This window comes from Photinus pyralis, unplaced genomic scaffold (assembly GCF_008802855.1).
Source record: "Photinus pyralis isolate 1611_PpyrPB1 unplaced genomic scaffold, Ppyr1.3 Ppyr1.4_LG6, whole genome shotgun sequence".
Lineage (NCBI taxonomy): Eukaryota > Metazoa > Arthropoda > Insecta > Coleoptera > Lampyridae > Photinus > Photinus pyralis.
This window is the reverse complement of record NW_022170663.1, coordinates 3297562-3321233: the sequence shown is the minus strand read 5'-3', so window position 1 is coordinate 3321233 and position 23672 is coordinate 3297562. Positions and strand designations below refer to the sequence as shown.

The following is a 23672-nucleotide window of genomic DNA, read 5'->3' as shown; positions in this document are numbered from 1 at the left end:
AACAAATAAAAACACTGCAGCTCACCTGATAATCTACCGACGCTGCTGATTTTAGAACAGAATTCACAAACGACCTCCTTTTCTGCTGGCGGCCCAAGATGTTCATTATAGGACAATTCACAACGACCTCTTTCGTTCCTGCTGGCGGCCAACTTGTTGACCTGTTAACAGATTAAAATGATCACCAAAAGGAAGGATATTTCAAGAATAACATGAAACTAATACGAAATATGTAGAATACTGGAGAACAAAACGCAAGATAGTTAAAACAAGCTAGGCACATCAACATTAACTGCATACTAAAGTAATTGACGTAGGTTAAAGAAGTACTATCTGTGATATAAAAGCATGTAAACGCTTATATATATTTACCACAAACTGTTCCGTTCCAATGAAGTGCTACAAGATCATGGACCCCAGACCTCTGCAGTGGACCTATCAGAAGACGGCAACCCCTTGCTGATACAAATAGGCGCTTAAATGTAGCAAAATTGGAGCTTGCTTGTCGGGCTTGGTAACGATATCCAGGAAATCGCGCAATGATCTGGAAACAGTTCGTCGAGTGGTCGAGAGTGTCGAAATGCGCGCGAAGTCATGCCCCCTGACTATTTTTGCTTCTGCCTCCACAATTCGTTTTCTATGATCTTTTCTTGGCCTCCTAATGCATGCCGCGACCAAAAACGAATTTGTTTGCCGTGACGCTATTCTTGCCCTCAAAATCAGTGAAAATACCCTTCGAAATGATTGCTTCAACCGTTGTTTTGTTGATTGTGCACACTTTTCTGTGCTCAAGGAGTTTTCTGACCGTACTTCCCAAAAAACGGTCCTTTTCCCCCAAAATACGTTATCACTCACCTCATTCCGAAGGCGGTCTTCGTTTCTTGTGTATCTTTCCTGTAGGACACATGGACAGTCACTGCGGAGCGGTTATCCAAAAGGACTACCTACTCCACCATCTTCTCTATTCACCTCCGTGGTTTTTTCTTCTGCTAATGTACACTTCGTAAAAATACACTGCTCTATATTCACAAACTCGCGCGAACTAATTAGCAAACAGACGACGATCGGTGATTTTAGTCAATTTCGTAGGTGTTACCTTAGGCTCGCAACAGTCATATATTTTGATAAAAAAATGCGAATGGGACTTAGTAAGACCGTCTCTGAGGGCTAGTGTCGCTTTTCAAACCTTAATACTAAAATTGTCATATTTTGATTGGGCCCTGTAAATTTTCCATAGCAAGGATTTAAACACTGAGACACAAATTCAAATAAAACGAACCAACTCTGCTTATTTCATAAATAAAACCCAGATTTACTTAAATAAATTGAAATATTCTATACAGGATATCCCATCATTATTTTCGATGTTTAAACCGAAATAATTTAATTTAAATAAATTAATTTAGGAGTATTTCACAGAAAACGTGGCCACCTAAATTACTTTTGTTGTCAATGTATGCAAAAGTATCTGGTGGTAGTGTGTATAATGAAAAAATCAAGTTTTTGACATTTACTTTCAGAAATAAGAAATGAGAGCCTTGCAGTATGTAGGCCACGTTGTTATTGGTTAACTGTTGGTCAGGTAATAAATCATTTTTTCTAAAGAACTTGCAAGTTACTTAAAAATTCAAATTTTTTTCCAAGATTTCTACGGCGAGCTCTAAGAGGATTCTAAAAATTTGTAATATCCTTAAGGAGCTTTCAAAGATGGACGATTTTAAGAAACGCTAATGAATTCGGGCCTTTCTATTACAAACGTTACGGCGCAGGGGTTCGGACGATCCCCAGTGCCGGTCGGGAGAGAGACGAAGCGGGCAGGCCTCACCCGACCTTTATCAAGCGGCTGCTCGGCGTTGTGGGTGGATGACCAGGCCCCAACGCAAGTACAAACTTCTGGCATGGATGAAGAGTGTGGTTTTTTCCCCTGCCCCCTGTAACAGGTAATGAAAAGGAGGATAACTATCCCCGGTTCTTGCTTGTTGAGAAAAAGGAGGGAGATTTCTCCAAAATTAGTCCTTTTATGATTCATAAGGCTTTGTTTGGCTTAATTGGGAAAGTGGAAGGGATGAAGAAAGTTAGGGGTTTATTATTTATAAAAACGGTATCGAATAAACAATCAAAACGATTACTGGAAATTAAAAGGATGTGTAATTTGGAAGTTCCACTGAAACCTCATGATACGCTAAACTTAAGTAAAGGAGATCCGGGATCTAATGAGCTGTAGTGAAGATGAAATATGGGAAGAACTGAGTGGAGAAAGTGTTGTCGCGGTGAAGAGAATTAGGACCAAAGTTGGAGGTACCTTCATTGATACTCCCAATCTTATACTTACGTTCAATGCCACCCAACTTGCCAGGGTAATTAATGCGGCTTTTTATACCTTGAAAGTGAGACCATAATTATGTTCCTCAACCAATGAGATGTTACAAATGTCAACGTTTTGGACACACAACGCTAAAATGTGAGAAGGAACAAGTATGCGTCTGTGGAAAATCCGTACATCCGGGTTCTCCATGTGACGATCCAGTCGTATGCCTCAATTGCAACGGTACACATCCTGCAAACATGCGAAATATATAAAAGAGAGCTACAAATTCAAGAGATAAAGGTTACCAGTAAGGTGTCTTATCCGGAAGCAAAACGAAGGCTTGGAACCGCTGTTACCTCAATCGTCTCGTACTCAAATGCTACTACACGCTTAAGCACTGATAACCAACCCAACCTGGTATCTGAAACCAGAGAAATAGTTAAAGACGAAATTCAAGAGCTGACCTCTACCTTAGTTGAATATGTTAAACAATCGATGCCGAAACAAAACATATTTCCGCCTCCGATAGAATTACCGTATGTAAGTGCTGAAAGAGAAACAAGTAGCCGATCGAAACCTGGGAGGATGGACAACCTTTCCCAGCACTCCCATTTGACAATCGCGGAGCCTGTTGATAAGCGGAAGCGAGACGACTCCATCTTCGCCAATATTAGAGAGAAAACAATATCTTCAACAAAAGAAAAAAGGATGGCCCTAGGGGAAACCTAGGAAAATCTCTCTGTAGTGTTGACACTCGTGTGATATATTCTACTGTGATAATTTACCTAGGTACAATTTGTATTGAATTACTGAATCTGTGATATCCCTATATCTTGTATGTGTCTTTTAACTTATATAATATTTATTTATTTATATTTAGAGCATTTTAATCTGTTAAACATCTATAAGTTCGAGACCTACAAATGTATTATAAGGTGGAATTGTTACGAAGTAAACTGTGATAAATATGTATGTCTGTCTTATTCAAAAATTAATTGTTATTCTGTTTGTAGTCGTCCCTTATACACTATGATTTGTTATTTGTTAATGATATTTATTCCATTGTTGTCTCTCTTAATCCTATCTTTAAGAGCATACACCTATGCTGATCGTTTAAACTCAAAACAAAATTCAAACTCAAAATCATACAGTGGAACTGTCGAGGTTTAGCACATAACCAAAATAATTGAGGTTACTCGTCCAAGAGCATAATCCGGTGTAAAGTCCGAAGAGGAGAGAGAGTTGCCTAACTTTGACGCAGACGAAAGGCTAGATTATAAATTACCGTTTTCACTAGAAGAACTAGAAGTTGCCCTCCGAAAGACCAAGCCCTGTGAACCCGGATATGATAATATCCATAATGAGATGCTTCCACACTTGAATCCTGAAACGAAAGAAATAATTAAATAATTGTTCCTATCTTAAAACCGGGTAAACGTGATTTGGGAATACAGTTTAAGTATAAATAATGGATGCGTATTAGGGGTAAACAAAAGGTACACCTAATTGTATATTAGAGGAAGAAACAAAAATGAAGAAGATAAGGATAGCGTACTTTAAAATGTTTTTGTGGTGCACCTCAGAGCTACCCCCCTCCCCCCCCGGCACCTTCATTACTACACTAATACTTTAATGGCTTAATGGCCCGTAAGTACCCAGTCCGCCCCTGTGTATAACCTTCCTTTTTTACCAAAATTCGAATACACCAAAATTTCTCGGGAAAACACTTTTTCTTATTAATTTTGGTGCGTAGAATCCAAAACAATTCGTACTTTTTCGATCAGACTTCTCAATCAAAAGTTATAGACTAGAAAACCAATTTCGAAAGAAAATTCAAAGGGCTGTAACTTTTGAACTAGTAGCCCAATCTTGGAACTGTTTGAAATTGTGGTTTCTACAGGCCACATTCTATAAGAAAATTTTTTTTCCGGGTCGATCTGAGACAATTTTTTTTTCGGGGCTCAAAAAAAAGGCAGTGTATAACCTTCCTTTTTTACCAAAAATCGACTGCACCAAAATTTCTCGGGAAAACACTTTTTCTTATTAACTTTGGTGCGTAGAATCCAAAACAATTCGTACTTTTTCGATCAGACTTCTCAATCAAAAGTTATAGACTAGAAACCAAATTCGAAAAAAAATTCAAAGGGCTGTAACTTTTGAACTAGTAGCCCAATCTTGGAACTGTTTGAAATTATGGATTTTACAGGCCACATTCTATAAGAAAATTTTTTTTCCGGGTCGATCTGAGACAATTTTTTTTTCGGGGCTCAAAAAAAGGCAGTGTATAACCAGGGGCGCACTGGCCCGGGGGGGCGGGGGGCGATTGCCACCTGGCCTGTACGTCATAATGGCCCGTTGGAAATTTATAAGTATGTGCTGTATTTAGTTTCTTGCACTATTAATAAATTATTAACATGTTTCTCTAATTGGGGTTGATGTTAGGTTGTTAAAAAATTCTGTTTTAATTGAAGTGTTTTACAATGAATTTATCATTTTTTGTCGTAGCATGAAGGTGCTGAAATACAATGATAGGCGACGCACCTCGTGTGGATTGTATATTTTGTTACTTTTAATTATCAGCTGCAATTTAAAAAAAACTGTATGGTAATTTATTTTCGAGAAAGGATAAGAGACGCTAACCCCCCCCCCCCCCCCCCCGCCTACTACACTAATACTTTAATGGCCCGTAACCTATGCAATTCCACCTGGCCCGCAGTTACCCAGTCCCCTGATTATTACAACTCTTGCTGGCAAAAGTGTACTTACCCTACAGAATGGAGAAAATCCATAATTGTTCCTATCTTAAAACCGGGTAAAGACACGATGCTTGCAAAACACTATCGACCAATAAGTCTGACCTCCTGTGTAGGAAAACTGCTAGAACGTATGGTTAACGAGAGACTCCAGGAGTTTCTGGAAGGAAACGGAATAATGGCATCGTACCAAGCGGGATTCCGAAAAGGAAGGTCCACTACTGACCATACAACCAGTTCGGTTGAGTAATAAAATATTAAAGGCTTTCGATGTTAGGGAACATCTGGTGGCAGGTATTTTTCGATATATCGGATGCATACGACATGACTTGGAGGCACGGGTCCTGGAAAAAATGTTCAAATATGAACTGAAAGGGAAGCTACCCAAATTTGTGCAATCCTTTATGGATAACCGAAAATTCGTCGTTAGGATTGGTGATATTTGTTCAGACGAAAATGTGCTAGAAAATGGTGTTCCACAGGGATCAACATTGAGTTGTTCTCTGTTGGCCATTGCAATTAATGAAATAGCGAATTTTCCAGACATACCTACGTATTTTCATTCACCACCAATTTGACGCTGTGGTTTATTTCCATGCTAAAAATATACACTTACCAGGTGGTGTATGCATATTTCAAACACGGATACTTTCGGCTTACTAGGGTTTTGCAATTATTCAATTGGAAGATTTGCTATGGTTACTGCTTTTGAAGCAATTCTTGTTAAAGTATAGGAAAAGCGTCTTTGTATGGCTGGCGGGAGAAAGGAAAAGAGGAACACTATTCCACAAGCACAAGTTATTGTGAAAAATTTTAAGGGAGTGAGGAAAAAGCGTATACCTACATTCAGACCTAGTGCACCTTTATGGATACCACCTCAGTGATGATTCTCATGGTAGCGAATTTTCCAGACATACCTACGTATTTTCATTCACCACCAATTTGACGCTGTGGTTTATTTCCATGCTAAAAATATACACTTACCAGGTGGTGTATGCATATTTCAAACACGGATACTTTCGGCTTACTAGGGTTTTGCAATTATTCAATTGGAAGATTTGCTATGGTTACTGCTTTTGAAGCAATTCTTGTTAAAGTATAGGAAAAGCGTCTTTGTATGGCTGGCGGGAGAAAGGAAAAGAGGAACACTATTCCACAAGCACAAGTTATTGTGAAAAATTTTAAGGGAGTGAGGAAAAAGCGTATACCTACATTCAGACCTAGTAGGATACCACCTCAAAGATGTCATTCCATGGTGTGTTCCAAGCTACCTATAATTACCTATCAATTAGAACCAATTGTTTGGCTTATCCAACGCCTTATATGAAACATAAGAAAGTACCTATGCTAAATATAGATGGAACAACTGCCTGCAAGAGTCTGCAACGCCCTGCTATTTAAGTATTTACCTTTTCTTGCACAGTGCACCTTTATATTTAGTATATGGTGAAGATTTCTCAAAGGTGGCAATTACTACTCCAACTAACTCTAATTTTTTTGTGTAAAATTTGGCGTAATCCGAAGTCGATTGAGAAACGTCTGAATTCCAAAATGTTTCGACATACTTAAAGCGTATTAAAGTCACGAGTTCATTGTCGCCTATAGAAAGCCAGGGACGCGTCGCGGTGGTGAGCGTCTATTTCTGGCACCACCACTGCACCTTTTAATTCAATAACTATATACCGTTTCCGTAAACCAACTACGATTTCAAACAGGCCAGCAGCTGCATTTTTAAAATAAATAAACCTGTAGCTTAGCAGAAAGTTTCCGTAAGAATCTTAAAAATAACCGGAAAATTCGTCTTTTTTTTTTAAATAAATAACGTTCCCAGAAAAAATGAATTGGCAATAAAAACTCGCCTTCTTTACACGCGTACAACTTCATTCATACTTACGGGCTATAAACAGATTTGCATATGGACGAAGTGAGTGTATGTAGTTAATGAAAACGCGAACGCATAAAAAGATGTGCTGGAATGAGCTTTCGACGGAAGCGAACAAGAACAAACCAGGAGCACGTGTTGTGTGTGGTTCCTGCCTTATTGCACCGACCACAGGATGTATATAATGTTTGTTAATGCTTTTCTCCTTTCCTTTCAGGCGTAATGGTTAATGAACTTTTTTATTTCCCTTCCTGATCTTCCTAGATTTTAGCAATACACGGATTTATTTAAAATTTAGATTTCTATATGGACGAATAAAAGAATCAATGGTAGAAACCGCCATCATCAGTAAAGAATCACATAGAAAAGTTACGATTAAAAATCTGAGATTGAAGAAGGATCATTTCCGGAAATAATTATTCACTAGAAAATCAGTGACAATATAAATTTAAATTTTTTGATGGTACAGAACTATGCCTCATATTTTGGACTCACCCTACTCTCAATTTTTTGTAATGTTTCGATTGACTTTTTCTCAACACCGTTTCATTTACATGGAATTCTACAAGCGTAATCTACAGGGCCATTTCATTTTGAGACTAAAGGTACATTTTCACGTATGGTTTTTTGTACTAGAAATTGCATGGGAAATTCAATGCACTTTCTTGTATGTACGATTATATTATAGACCGTATTTATAAGTAAAAACTGGCAAAAATCAAAGCATTTACTAGTTGAAAGTTGAATATTTGCAGTTATTTTTTCTTTGGCACTTACTTCACATTTTAGTCAAATAGAAAAAGAACGAAAAGGTATATGCTAGAAGCAAAAAGGGTTGCTCCATAGTAAAAAAATCATAAATAGTGGCATTTGCTTTAAAAGTGAAGGATTATTACTTCAGAAAATGTACATCTAGTGCTTTGTTGATTTACTTTATTCGTATAGATGCAATTGTAGAGCAAAGGTGTTTAGTTTTCGAATTTTAATAAAATCCTAATTCTCGGTACCGATAGGGTCCACGTACGCGCAAGCAAAGAGTACCCACTCCACATTAGGGAAGCGTTCTGCAATTTTGCTGTTTTCCGAAGGTTTACGTTTACTATTTTTTTCAGTTTAAGTATCTTGCAATAACTGTTGATGATTTCGTTTGTCAATAAAGCTTTCATCCGTTTCTCTAAATTCGCACTCAAACGGTGCCTTTCGATAAAAATGATTGAAAATACCTTGTTCCTTGTGTATTTAGCAAGAAGCAGTCATCGGCAGGAAAATTGATGGCGACCATTTCTTGGGACTTTGAGAACGTTTTGCTTATTGACTACATGGCAAAAGGGACCACGATTCATGGTGAGGTTGACGGAAGGAGGATTAACCGCTTGAAGAAGATTCTTAAAACAAAACGACCGAACTCATGGAGAACAAAAACTGCACTGACAATTTCATGGTCCACAACGCTCGCCATTTATAGTCAATGATGGCTGTACGAAACTTCAATTTCAAAAGAATGTTTGCACGTCGCTAAAACAGCATACTAGAACAATAAAAAGAAACGAATAACAATGATATTAACCTGAAAAGAGCCCTAAAAAATTGAAAAAACATGCAGTAGCATTACCCTGAGCATTACTCGTTAAAAAATATAAATAGGTACACATTATAACGAATAAATTTGGTAATAGTTACACTTTGGTAACAGATGTTAAATAGTTTTCCAGTAGTGGTGAAGATTTCTAAACGCGCACTTATTAAATTTCCCCGCACTATTTCTTACTAAAATTAAAGAAAATATATAGGTTGTGATTTATAATTGATTAACATGCGTTTGGTTAGTTTTTTTGTGTTTGGGTGACCACAGCCCCAATAGGTATCTTTTTACAACCATACTTTAATGGCCTGTAATCTATCCAATTCCATCTGGCCCGTAAGACACAATGGCCGAGTTAAGATCCCTTCGATTTGCATTTGTATCACAACCGTATTCAGTTGTTCCTAAGTAAACATTTCATTTCCTACTACTCGCTTTAAATGATGACTTTATCCCCCCAAATACAGACGAATATGCGGGAATGAATTTCCACTGAATCCCTAAGCTAGCTAATGTACTTTTAATGATTGCTGTATGACCAATACGAACCGAGATATGGATTGGTAAATGTTAGGTCTCATTCGTCAAATGGCAACATACAAAATTACGAGGTCCAACCAAAAATTACAGAGTTTCAAAGTCAAATAACGAGAAAACTGTGCATTTTTTGAGAAACCCTTATATTAAGTATTTTAAAAAAAACCTTTCTTTTTTAGAAAAAGTATTTATCATAAAAATTGAGCGAGTTATGATGAAAATAAGATCGATCCCTACGCTTTTCAGCGAAAACACACCCCTAATTACAACCCTAATTAAAAGTAGTCGTTACCCTTTTTCAGTTATCTTAATTTTGTATTAATACTACATTCTAGAAGTTTGACCAGTTAAGAATACTTAATTTGATCTAAAAATGAAAAACGAATTTCTTCAATTTTGTGAAAAATATGCTTCTCTTCCACATACATAACTCCAAATCAACTGGAAGTACATACGAAAAAAATAATGCTTTTTTAATTCCAAAAGGAATTTTCTGTACGACAAAAATTAAGTGAGATATAAACATGTACTTATATACGAACACTATCTTGTTTATGCCCTTTATGCTCGACCCTTTTGAAACTAAAAGTTTTAAAAGGATTTAGTGTAGGTAAATAGCCTCATATCTTTTGCAGAAGGCTACAAAATGGTTTTTAATGTAGTTTCTAGCTTCAAAAATAAAGTGATTAAAAAACAATCCCAAACTTTTTTTCCAGAAATTAACAAATTAGGGCATGATGATGCTTTTAAAGGATGGTTCATTGCATCCGGTTAAAATCTGAATATGTGTATGTACCTAATTGTACGTATTTTTTTCTATTTTTATCTACTAAAACAGTTTTTAAGCTTTGCAATAAAGGGTGGTTTTTAAGGTTTGAAAAAGTACAAAATTAAATTACTAATATTTTAACCAATAAGATTTGAAAATTAAAACGCTGTGATAAATTATTAATTTTTTGAGGGCAAATCTCGGGGTAAATACCTTTTTTAAATCATAATAGGGGTTGAATTTTAAGGGTCCTTATCCTGAAATAATGTTACAAAGCATGGAACAATCATTACTCAGTCATCTGAACCAAATTTCACTCACCCTAAGCTTTAATATATACATAGTTTTATAGGTTAGGTATAGTTATTTTTGGAGGAGCGGCATAATATAGATTTTGAAGTGGAAATTCGGAAAAAAAGCATAAATAATTCTAAAGTTCCCGATTATGTTATTAAAGAAGTTTCGTGAACAATCAATTCAAAAGACCTCATCAACTGTTCTGAAATAAATAGGTAACAATATTGACTACGAGTACAGTTACCTACCTAAATATACATTTTAGAGCAAAATCCTATAATGAATAGTTGAATCACTTATGTAAAGTGATCGAGAACTGTGACTAGAAATCAAAAATTCCACCAAAAAATGTATTTCTTATGGAAATGTGTAAAATATGCGTGAAATATTAAAAATCATAAACCGTTTTTATATGTTAGGTATGAAACTTCACTATAAAAATTTTCAGTGTCTTTGAAGAGGCATGTCTCACTTTAAAATTCTACCAAAAATAGCAAAACCATCACCAACGGCTAAGTTACACTATAAAGGGACTGACTTTTTGATTTGAATAACACAATTTTTGAATATTTGTTAAGGAACTATCGCTTTGAATAAGTGCACTAAATATTACATAAAATTAATATAATTTTACGTTCCTTCCTGCATTGGACACCCTTTCAACGAACTGAGGATTATCTTTTATTGTGTCGGCAGCTGAAAACACTTAATCGCCTTTGTAATTTTTGTATTTTTATTACAGTTTTGGTACATAATCAAAAACGTAATCTGAATCTGCTGCAGAATCATCTACATTCTACACAAACGATTTTATTCTCTAATTCATTCATTGAAAGTGTCATACAAGTTTTTCAATAACTCCTTGCTCACATTTAAGTCTTCAATATCTACCTCTACATTACTATCTAACGTACATTGATTTACAAAGGAAACGATTTTATTTATGTTTGCTTTGGTACAACTTCTGTTATGAATCATGTACCTAAGCTTCTTCAGAGTGCTAACAATGGCAAACCGTGGCTTTACAGAATTACTTCATCCGCCCTACAGCCCAGATTTAGCACCATGCTACTTATTTTTGTTGCAACATAATACTTGCAAATTTGACTAAGATGATGTCCCGAAAAATGTTTTTTGAACTGCAACCAAATTATCTTTTATGGAATGTAACGTCGGACTAAATGTATTAGTGTAGCTGTGAAAGGTAGTTACGTACAGAAATCAATTTTTGTGAAGCTTTGTCCGATTTCCTTTGTAGTTAGGTAAAGACGCCCCTTTATTTTATTTATTTTTTTTATTATTGATCTCTGAAAATGGTTGTCTATTTTATATTGACACAAATACCGTTATTTTTTACTGTATTGAGTATTTACAATACCTACAACTCCCAGGGGTATAAAATTACTACTTTGCGTTTTTTTGACTTAAAAGACCAGAGCATTTCTAAGAAGCTTATTTTTTAAAATATCAAAAAATCAACGTTCCTTGGAAACCCACAAGATCCACAGTGCGAAATCCGTTTCCCAATATTTCTACGGATTAACAAGTTTTCCCTATCAGGACCCCGAAAATGAAATCTGCAACTGTGTTGAACAGGCAATTCGACTGTAGGTGTTTGTGTATTGTGCTGAACCCTTTAAAGTCACTGACCTGGCATGATTTCGGTTCCTGCATTCTGCAAGGGGGTGAATATCCCTTGCTCGGTATATAAATGTGCCCGCTCCAATTATTGCAAAACCTTTCTGCGGTCACACTTGAAACCACCGTGACAAATGCGGTACGACATTTTTTTAGGTTTAATACAGCAGCTGTAGCGGATTGATAATTTTAAGCTACCTCTACAGTGGCAAGTGGCCTAACACACATGTTAAGCATATGATAAAAATGGAATATATGACAGCACCACCGCATTAAGGTGTTTGTATCACAGCAAAACGGAAATGCTTTAGTATATAGAATAAATTTTGGCTTACATCCGTTTCAATCGTATTTTACTCTCGGATTTGTCTTTGTTTGTTTGAGGGTAACGTTAATGTGCGAAGCATTAAACCTTTATTAATGTAGTAAATGACTGTAATAAACGGTAGTAAAAAAAGCAGTGACAGGGCCACACTTGTTGAGTACTTAGTAGGAGACTAAACGTGTACGGTGGGATTTAGGTTTGTTATGCGGGAGATTATTTTATGACATTAATATTTTCTTAAGTGCACACTTAATGTGCGTTTTAGCGAAGGGCGGTTGTTGCAATACTATTTTCAACAAATGCATGTCACTGTAAAGGTATGTAGATGTAGCATGTAGGTAGTTAAAGTTAGTGCGCTTACTCAACGTTCTTATTTATAGTAAGTCTAAATAAGATCTACAACTTCAAAGTAGAAAGGAAGGCAAAAATAGCGAAACACCTTGTAATATACCCATAATTTCGCGTAAGGGGCTCCATTTTTTTTGTATATGCGTAAACGGAGGATTACCTGTACATCCTTTAAAATAACAAAATATTTAATGAACTACAACAGAGACCTACGCTTCTCTCAAGACAAAAGATTCGTAATTCGCGAGGGGTGAGTTTTATATGTGCAATTAAAGCGTGTCTTCTACGCCCTTTAAACAAAATCAAACAAAGAAACAAAATTATTTATGAACTACAAAAGTTATAATACTCCTCCAAACAGATACAAAGTAAAAAGTAATACCGAGTTTTTTTAGCAATTTCGTAACTTCAAAATTGTGAAGGGTGACATTTGTATGCGCATTCGGAGGGTTGCTTGTAAACCCTTCAAACAAAATCAATGAAAGAATTCTAATTGCCATGCATTATATCTTTCGAATATATTGATCTTTGGCAATTGAATTCTTAATTTGGGAATTCCGAAGTAATAGTTGGACGTTTTTACCCGCTTATCGTAAGTACCGCCATGTTGCCTTTCATTTATTTAGAGTGTACCTCCTTTAGGTCTGTACTGTAATTTCCATCGACAATTGCTACTTCATTTACGATTAGCCCTCTTATACTCGTATAAGAGGTAGGTAAATTGTATGTAATCAAAGAAGATAGGTTACCTTTGATTTCATTTAGGGTTCAAGTTCCAGACACGTTTTATGTTACGTACGGTTCTTGTTCGATGTACCTGTTTTGTACCCTTGGGTTAAATTCACCAGGTGCCGACGCCCTTAGCTTGTCTTGCCATTTGCTGACAACGAGAGACTATTTTGCTGTGAAATAGGTCACCGGGTTATGAAGAAGATTTAACATCGAGGATCGACCCTCATAAGGGACAACATTCGTAACTGTTTAGCGTCTTAGTTGATAACTATTTTGCCCCTTCAGGGTTATTTCCAGATGATTCTCTAATATGGTTTATGTCTCTATATTTAAGCAGATTTCTCAAATTTTTTTCAATGTGACGTGAATGTTCCATGAAAATTCATTAATTGAAGATTAGCGAAAGATTGTCTACCCTGTTGAAGGGTCTCTGGATACTATTCAAATTATTCTGCAGATAATCTTTTAAAAATACACTGTACGGATTCCCTAAGGCTTCATTGAACTTACACTTAATAATTAAACTATTTGAAACTATGTACCGAATAGGGCAAGTCGTTGAAGACTACTAGGGCTATTTGGAATTTATTTTTAATTTCGATAACAAATCGGGTAAGATTAAGACAAAGAAGCCCTTCCTAAGTCTTTTGGTGTTTCTCTCAAAATTTTCAAAAAGTTACCTGTTTTTGGTTGGATATGGTCTCAAATCAATAACCGTAAGCACAACATCTTTTAATTCACTCTGGAAACTGTTCGGATTAAAATTTTTTCACATCGGCACATCCGAAACGAGACGCGATCGCGGCCAAACTGATAACAATAACTTCAATTTTACGCGGTATAATCCGAAACTGGTCTTTCGGCGACGTAAGTCGATGATTCATTAGTTGATTAGTCAATGTATATTTCTAAACGTATTATACAGAGGACGTAATTCCGAATAATAGGATTTCGGAGTCACATGTTCAAGAAAGTTTAAATAAATTTGTTAAGTCGCTTTTGAGCAAGAGGCGAATAGTGCACTTTCAAATTTGATTTTTCGATTTGAATAGCCCTGATGGACATTTGATGCCTTCTTAGCTAGAATACAAACATGAAACAATTTTTAATTTCTGATCGAATGACATCAATACCAAGTAGTTCCGGAGCTTTTGTGACTCATACAGACAAGACAGATAGACACGCACATAAGGTGCGCAAAAGTGCATTTTTTATTTTGTGCACTAAAAATCCAAAAACCTTGTTCGCTAAAACAAACGTGCTCGTAAGCAAATTCATTGGAAAACTTTAAGGGTATTTGTGCAGTGATCTCAACTAAAAAAGGGAGGTGTAATTAGTTCATGCCACACACGGAATTACAATAAAGGAAACTGTTTGTAAAATCAAATACTAATAAAGTTCATTATTAGTGCCGCTAACGCACAAGGCAGTTTGGAGTAAAAGCCTACCTCAAAGTTCAATCAAATCGTAATGTGTATGCAAAACACAGTTTTTGGACCAAATTTCATTAATCAGCAAATAAATGAACATCGAGAGCAAGCCAATCAATCTTCAAAATCCAGCCAAAAAAGTAGTCGTCGAGAGGTTTAAGTATGCAGCCCTTTAGAAATCATCTGATATCTACCCCAATTCACGAGTAAAAAATGTTAGCAGTAAGAGTTCAAGACCATCCACGTCGAAGAAAAATTGTAAATAAAGATTAGACGAATTTATGCATTTTGTCAAATTTACTCTAAGATTTTGTCAAAGGAAAATATTGATCCGTTGTACTCTTACTAGTAACATTTTAAGCGAGAGATCTTAAAGGAGTCGAAAAAAGTGAAAAATTTTGTATTTTCAAGGTGTCTTATAATCCAAAGCATCCCCTGAATTTGGTGTCAGTTCAAATTTAAGTTTATATTGGAATCAAAGATATGCCATAAATTTCACTGTGAATGAAACCAAGTTCAAGGGTTATTTATTGCATAATTTGCCAAAGTAACCATGAATTGAGGTTTGTTTATATATAGTGTAAACGTACTTATTCAAGTTAGCCACAATTCAAATTCAGATTAAGTTATTTAGAGGTAAGAAATGAGATGTAAAATTTTAATTATCTCAAACTGTGACAGGTAGATCTTTAGCAAATGAAAAATGTATTTAAAAAGGGAGAAGCACTCTTAAACTGCACTTAACATTTTCTAATTTTCGTCAGTAGGTATACATTTATATGGCCTTTTGCTGTTATTATTTAGCTGTACAGTAAAAAAGAAAAACCCACTTGTAGAAACTTTTCAGAGCAAAGGAAAGGAGATCTTTCACGTAAGCAAGGGGAGTTAAAGGAGATAAAGTTTAGCAGAGAATCATAAGGGATAGTCGACGGCATTTTAGTAATTTTTTATGATACAGTTTTCTGGTCGAAATTTCCCGTTTAGTAAAAACAAAGGAAATTGTCAACAAATTATTTGCAGCGTAGCTACCGATGCAAAGGTACCGTCTGGAACGGAATGAAACACGGAGCGTTCGAGAAGGAGCTGGATGTTTGGTTTGCAGTTCTTGAAAAGTCAAGGAAATGACACTCAAAGTCATTTTCTGGGTGATTTCTGAGTGATTCTGATAATGAACCTCAAGATGAGTCCCTAATTTTTCACATTTCACATTTTTCAAAATTTCTAAATATGCCGTGAATGTTCCATGAAGATTCCGAAAGATTGTGTACTCTCCTGAAGGTTCTCTGAATACTATTCTGCAGACAATCTTTTAAAAATACACTTTTCGAATTCCCTAAAGATTCATTGAACGGTTTCCATATTATCAGTTTTGCTGGAGCTGCTTATTTCATCTTTTTCAGTTCAATAAAAATAATTCGACTATTTGAAACTATGTACCGAATAGGGCAAGTCGTCGAAGACTTGCTAGGGCTATTAATTTGGAATTTGGTTTTATTTCCGATGACAAATCGAGTAAGATTAAGACAAAGAAGCCCTTACTAAGTCTTTTGGCGTTTCTCTCAAAATTTTCAAAAAGTTACCTGTTGTTGGTTGGATATGGTCGGTCTCAGATCAATAGTCGTAAGCACAACTATTTAACTCACTATGGAAACTGTTCAGATTAAAATGTTTTCCCATCGACACATCCGAAACGAGACGCGATCGCGGCCAAACTGATAACAATAACTTCAATTTTACGCGTAATAATCGGAAACTGGCCTTTCGGCGACGTAAGTCGATTACTCATCAGTTGATTAGTAAATGTAGATTTCAAAACGTATTATACAGGGGACGTCATTCCGAAGTGAATAATACGATTTCGGCGCCACATGTTTAAGAAAGTTTAAATAAATTCGTTAAGCCGCTTTTGAGCAAGAGGCGAATAGTGCACTTTCAAATTTGATTTTTCGATTTTAATAGCCCTTATGGACATTTGATGCCTTCTTAGCTAGAATACAAACATGAAATAATTTTTAATTTCTGATCGAATGACACCAATACCAAGTCCGTAAGTGGTGCAGTTCCGGAGCCTTTGTGACTCATACAGACAGACAGATAGATAGGCACATAAGGAGCGCAAAAGTGCACTTTTTATTGTGTGCACTAAAAATTTAGAAAAGATGATCTTCTATCATTGGCAGTTGTGGTCTCGTAATTTTAAATTTGGCGTTGAAATCTGGACTAGAGCTTTTTTTGCTATCGTTTAACTAAAAGGTGTCGACGGAAGTGTGCTCCGGTGCACATGCAGAAAGCAAAGAGATGGGGTCCTCAAAATGTTATCGATTAGGCAGCATTTTCAAAACGAATAATGCAATGATACCTCAAGGATTTTAATAGCTCTGATGTGGGTCACAAGGGTCTTAAGTTTGGTGAGAAAAGGGGCTAACTTCGTTCTTTTCAATATAAACCCTTCAATATTTACCTAAATTTATTATCATAGTTTCTTCTATCTTAAAGTAAATAAAATAAAAACAATAAATAAATAAAAACGTACAAGAATGCATTAAATTATTTGGGACCAGAGATTACGTCGATTTTAACCATAGGTTTTTCGAAATGAACAAGTCAGTTACAGAGAGAGTTACAAGAGGGTTACAGACATCCGCATTTTGATTAAACCGACGAAAGAAAAATTTTTTACGACTGCAAGCACGAATTCTAGAACCTCTTAAATCATCTTTTACTTTTAGATATGTTTAAAAAACGTGGCGTTTACGAGAATGACATTTTTATGGGTATATATACGCAAGGTGCGAGCTCTTGTTTGCAATTTTCTGTAGCACGTGCAGACTACAACCTCTTGAACCAATTATGAATTGCTTCAGTGTCGGTCTGTACACTTCAACTTAATGTCTGTATCGTTTTGTTTAATAAAAAATGTAGTAGGTATACCTGCATTTAGAACATGCAATTTCAGACGCCAGGAAACCACGCATCGCACCAATATTTAAAATGGTGACTATTTTCCCAATTGGTCCTTTTATGGTTTTCTTCGCTCAATTCATCTCAGTTTTATAATAGTAGGTATATTAAAACATTGGTTTTTAATGTAAACGATTATGGAGAAGTGATTGTTTTAACACGAAGTGAGTGTTATAGCAAAAACGATCATATTTACAAACGCTATTTTGTAGTTGACTAGACGCAATGGAAAACCAGTTAAATTGTACCTACTTTTATCTTCGCCTTAACAAAACTAGGAAATGCACAAAATGGCAAAGTATACCTACTAGTTGCTCCAAACAATTCCACTTTTTCCAGAAAAACAAAAAAATGGAAGCGTAATCATCAAAATTGAAACGAAAGTGAACTTTTAATTAAGATTGTGTAAAATTTAGGGATTCTTCGGCAAATTTGTGTTGAAAACGCTTAATTAAGGTGCACTCTAGCATTTTTATTAATTTCAAGATACCTGCTAGCGTCACGTAACCGAAGGTACGATTTCAATGTTTCAAAGGTGTGTCATTAAACTAATATGATTGTAGACCATTGCCATTTTTGGTCTGTTTGGAAATTGCAGAAGAGTAGAATTGTACTTTCTGTAAATGCAGAAGATTTTTTTGGCTTGTACCTATCCTTTGGTTGAAGCTTTCACAAACGCGCGTAATTTAGGGTATGCTTCCAAATCTGTTCCACTTTTTAATCGCAGCATTGTTTGAATAGGTTAGAATAGGAATTGGTATTAGTAATAAATAAAGAAATAAGAACAGTAACAAAATAGCTATACGAGGTTTGGTAAAAAAGTTATCGGACGTAACCTCATTTTTTAAAGAGAACACCTTGTCTTAACAATAAAAAAATTCAATCTTGATTCAAGAAGATTGAAAAGATTTTAAAAAATTCAAAGATTTATGGATAGGACATTTTAAAAGAAAACATGCAAAAATGGAGCAATTATAGTAGCAGCAGAACATACAATTAAAGATAGAGCAGGACACACGACGTCGAGATCGACCTAATAAGGAAGAAGAGGGAGACCAAAATGATGGGATTTGCGAGGATAGGGGGAGGGTATCTGAAACATGAAATCCGTGGGAAAAAACTGCACGAATCTAAGCGACGAACTCATAAATACATGGCGTCGATAATGAAAAGTGGCATCTTATTAGAAAAATGGAAGATGTGAACATTAGCAGGAACAGAAGGCACAGCAAATATTTGCAAATTATACAGGCTGTTTTACGAAAATCGGTTATTTGCATACCAACATATTTTTTCATGATCTATCGAAAGAATATAGTATCATCATTGAATTTTTATAAATTCAATGGTATCATATTCGTTTCACGTCGGATTCCGAAATCTATACATAAAAATCTACGTCGTTTGATACCCCATTTCCCAATACCCAGCATCAAAATTCCACATTTACAAGGACGTGTGAGTGAAAAGACTATTACTATTTGATATCTGAACAAAAATAAAATAGTGCGGAAGAATAAAAATGCAATGTACCTATGCTATTTTTTTTGTAAAATTGTAATTGGAAAAATTGCAATTTAGAATACTGCGGAAGGTTCAGTTTATTTCAAAAATTTCATAAAGTCAGTTTGACCCTAATCACCACTTTTGTGGTTCGATCAAGAATTTTCAGATCGTAAAACCACCAAATCTCGTAGTGTTCAGAATCTTTTTGTGAAGGAAGCGGTCTGTGGCATCTAAGTAGGGAGCACTCCATAAATTTACAATACCCCCGCAATCGCCTCTTAAGAAATAGTTGCGAATTTCAGAGTCATAGACGATACAAGGTCCAAGAAAGAAGAAATGGGAAAGTTTTGTTCCGTGTGAGAGCAAAATTTTACTTCCCGAAATAGGAATTATTATTTGGATATAAGTGGGAATTACCAACATACAAAGGCACAGAGAACTGTCTCTTTGTCAATGGTTGCCTCTCCACTTCAAATGTTCAATCTACAACCAAACGAGTAAAAAAAATCAGTCCTGTTAAATATAGCTAGACCTTTATGAAAAATGTCCTTTTCAACAAATAATGCGGCCCTTAGTGCAGCGGAGTTACCTTATGTACCCCTATTGCAAATAAAACATGAATAAATTTTTACTTTAGCGAGGAGCAAAAATCAGAGCAACGAACCATAACAGTAACAAAACTTCTTGTTGAGGCAGTTTTTTCGGCCTTTAATGACATTGGTAATTTTTGAGATTGGAATTGCACTGAGCCCAGCAGATGACTCTGACATGATTTAAAAGACATATATTTAAACAACTTAGGTTCACCAACCCAGGATTTACTTGACTGAATCAATTTCGTTGGAAAGCGCGGGTACTCGGGCACTAGCCGGGTACCTACGATGGCGCAAAGGGCCGCAACGAACAGAACACGTTGGTCGAAAACGATTATTTTGAACCATTGCACCACCACCAAAATTAACAACCCTAATTCCGGAGTCGATGGACTTCGTGAAAGTTTATTAGAGCGCGTTAAATTCAAACATTTTATTATGACAGTGGTACTGATTAAATGCAATTACAGTTTAAAACAATAGCAATCTGGATTATCTTCACTGGGGAGAAGTAGATACGTCTGAAATACTAGGAATGAACTTGACTTGAACTTAATGAGGATTAGGAAATTAATGAGGATTAGGAACTTAAACAGAAGAGTTTCATTGGAGTTAGAGGGTAGAAGTTTTTAGCAAAATTTGTTGGAACCTTGATCGAAACTTATGAGAAACACGAAGTGAGTTTTAGAGGAACTGTAGAGTAATTAAGAAGTAACATGGGGAGAGCTTTTGAGGGACTTGAGATAAATCTTCGAGAGAACTCGAGATCAGCCTGAAAAAAATTGAGGGAAAGAAGCAGACGTAAACTCGAAGATTTAACAGGAACTTGGCGAAAACTTGAGGTGAGGATTTGAGTACCTTATAGCACATTTTTTGTGTTGACAGTAGAGTGCTTATTTATAGTCATGTATTGTGAATGAGTAGGTACCTCTAAATGAATGTAGGTATTATTAATATTATGTAAAAATAGTTGGAATTGTGCGGTTTCATATTGGATGTATATGTTCTTGCATTTTTATACTTTTCTCCCCCATTGTTTTAAAACACATAGCTACAGATTAATAAAGATTACACATACGCGAACTAAGGAATTTTAGACTTATGAAAGAATGTAAACCACTATCAAGGGATGCTAAATAACGGTAAGTACTGCTTGCAAGAATAAGTAACAATTGAATAGGCAGTATAGGTACTTGTTGCTCCTTTAACTTTTTAATTCCTTAAATGGAGAGGAAAATCCTAGAGAAAAAGTGTAAAGCTCAATCTAAATGATACATGTTGTGGCATCTACTGGTGGATAGCTTAAGTAAGGGCAGGTAATGTACTGATCGAATTCGCTCAAAAGTCGAGCTTATTTGTGCATGACAATTGTACACCACAATCGATGCAACTTATAGTTTATTGTCTAAACTAAATTAATAATTGCCTTCATGTTATTGTAGGTAAAGTACCAATATGATGAAAATTATAAAATTAGGTCTGGAGGGTCGTACGTAAATTTAAAATTGACCCTACCAATGCCATCTCTAATGTAATAGCAGCTACAATGGCAAGTAATTGACAGAAATGTACAATCAGCTACAGGTTTCCCCTGAAAACAAGGGGCAAAATTTAAATGTACTGGCACTAGAATTAATTCTCTTACGGAATGAACGTTGTCTTACCTTTGATTAAATGAGGCAAAAAGGGTATAATCAAAATAAATACACAGTGGCAAAATGATTATTTTAGTTTTTTATTGGGCGCTAAAGCTGGTGACCTATAAAAATCAGAACTTTGTAAAGAAAGTACACCTGAGTTTTCAAAGATTTATTCAGAAAATAAAATTTTGTCAAAGCCATCTCGAATGCAATTCTCTCTTTGAGAATTTTTAATCATATGCAGGCTTCCCCTGGAAATTATCTTGTCTTTGAATAAATAAACCAAAAATGGAATGTAATGAAAAATACTCAATTTTTAAGTACAAGCTGCAACAATTTCAATTATTTTAGTTTTTCCATTGAGAGTCAAAGCCAGCTGCCGTATCAGAGTCAGAATCTTGTAACGAATTCCTAGACCGTAGCCCACGTGGTACTTGACTCGGCGTACCTGGCGTACTACACACGCCGGTGCTTTCAGACTTCTTCATCTTCCGCTTTCCAGCGTAATTTTTGGGGGCTGGCATGAGATTATCCTAAAACAAACGCATAACATGGCACCAAGCAGAATCAGACAAACCTGTGATAAATTATCAGCAGATCCCCAGCTCTTATACACTTTACCTGATAGATCGGTGGGATTGATTGATGAGCCACCACCGACACCAAGAAAGTTGCTAAAAGCCTCAGTAGTCCTCTTCACCCTTACATTTAGCGAGCCAATTCGCAGAAATCTCAAGTCCTTATCTAAAATGACACTTACAATCAAAAACTAGCAGCAAATTGAGTCTTTACCTGCCAACTTCTTCCTGGATTTGATTTCTGCAATTAAAATAAAATAGATAGTAACCGAAGCGCTTTATTCATGCAAATTACAACAAAACTCATGCACTTTCTACAATTCAAGTAACTAAAAGGTAACATGCAAAAAAATCCATCATGCACTAAGAACCATTTCAAGCGTGAGAGGTAGTGTGATTAGTTGTTGTCTCTACGGCTACTTCGTGCGTGGATTTGGCCCGACGTTGACTAGGATTGAAATTTTTGCGAAGGAAACTTTGATGCTTTGTGTGTTTACCCGGAATACGGTATTCACCAGGTTTACCCGGCCTACGGTACTCACTGTAAGTGTCTTTGTTGGAGTTTTGCGTTTCAGATATCTTATATTGTTCCGGCATTCGTCCGCTGAAATCTCTCACGTCGGGATCGGCATCTGAAATATGGCGAATATTGACGCTCGGTGGATTGATGCGGGCACTTACGGTAGACTTCCACTAGGAGATTGAACACTTTGCTATGTCCAAATTGAACGGCCATGTGTAAAGGTGTGTAGCCCTGAAAGATTGAGTTTGATTTGTGAAATGTAACATCTAAGATAAGAGAGGGTGTTAAAAAGGGCACAATTACCCTTCAAAGGTTCTGATTGCTGTAGATGGGACAGACTGATGACAAGAAAAGTTGCAAAGGACAGCACCATGCGATTCGGTGCGCTATAAGAGCCTTCTAGCCACCCCTATGCCTATTCATTTCTCTTGGTACCTTTACAGCTTAAGCTCATCACGCGCAGTAATGCTTGGAGTAATCAGTTCTAGCCGCCACCGTCACCCTCGTCGTTTTAACGGGTTTACTTAGCGTTATCAAAGCCGTCAGGAGCTTTTTTGGTGGCTTCCCGCTGTGATTTTCTTGGGTAGTTTTTCTCAAATTAAAACAAGAAATTTTGACTTCAAACACAGATTAATGTTCAAATTTAATTAATAATTTTTATCTGTTCTTCCTGAACCATCAAATATTTGCATTCCCTGTTGTTTTTCTATATTTGATATTACACCAATATTTTGTTTTAAGTATATTTCTAACACAACAAACGCCAATATGCTGTATCTTGATGCAATATTAATTTATGAAACAAATCGGCAAGGTGAAATGGGATGTATACGAGACAGCCGAGTCTACAACCCCTTTCCAATCACATTATTAACTTGCAAACTAATTATTAAGAACAAGCATGAGATTTTTTCTCGTGTCTTTCTGCTGATAGAGATCATGAACAAATTTTGAGAAAAACTTCTATTAATTTAATTGCCGGTTTACATCACGAGAATCCGAGCAGCCGCTCCAACATTTACGTCATCACGACTCACGAGTTACGTAATCACGTCTGAGAATGTCTCCTGGTTAAAATTTGGTACATAAAGAAAGAAGAAAAAATCTCATGTGGATATCACAAATTGAACCTTTTTCCAGCTAACAGTCAAACACACGATTTTGGCTCTTATTACTTATTCGATTTTTTTATTATCAAAACTCAAAACCAATTGCTAGTGTTATTTTTACCCAACTTCGATCTTACGAAAGCGGCTACTTTGTAACGAGA

The 23672-nt window shown here is 36.0% G+C and overlaps 1 protein-coding gene and 1 long non-coding RNA gene across 7 annotated transcripts in view; both read right to left on the bottom strand.

The window, feature by feature from the left end:
• Positions 1–389: 389 nt before the first annotated feature.
• LOC116174322 lies at positions 390–16305 on the bottom strand. Its single transcript, XR_004146083.1, has 4 exons — positions 16182–16305; positions 2614–2729; positions 2333–2557; positions 390–1931 (listed from the first exon to the last, which is right to left on the bottom strand). It is a non-coding gene; the product is annotated as an uncharacterized LOC116174322 (long non-coding RNA).
• A 5150-nt stretch (positions 16306–21455) lies between these two features.
• Positions 21456–23672, bottom strand: part of LOC116173164 (ankyrin repeat domain-containing protein SOWAHB) — a 118185-nt gene continuing 115968 nt past the window's right edge. For all 6 annotated transcript variants that reach the window (XM_031490470.1, XM_031490471.1, XM_031490472.1 and 3 more), the window contains 5 exons: positions 22561–22633; positions 22422–22511; positions 22094–22120; positions 21879–22045; positions 21456–21834 (listed from right to left, as the gene is read on the bottom strand). In XM_031490470.1, coding sequence (XP_031346330.1) covers positions 21649–21834; positions 21879–22045; positions 22094–22120; positions 22422–22511; positions 22561–22633 — 543 coding nt within the window. In that variant the 3' untranslated portion in view covers positions 21456–21648. The remainder of the gene's footprint in view (positions 21835–21878; positions 22046–22093; positions 22121–22421; positions 22512–22560; positions 22634–23672) is intronic.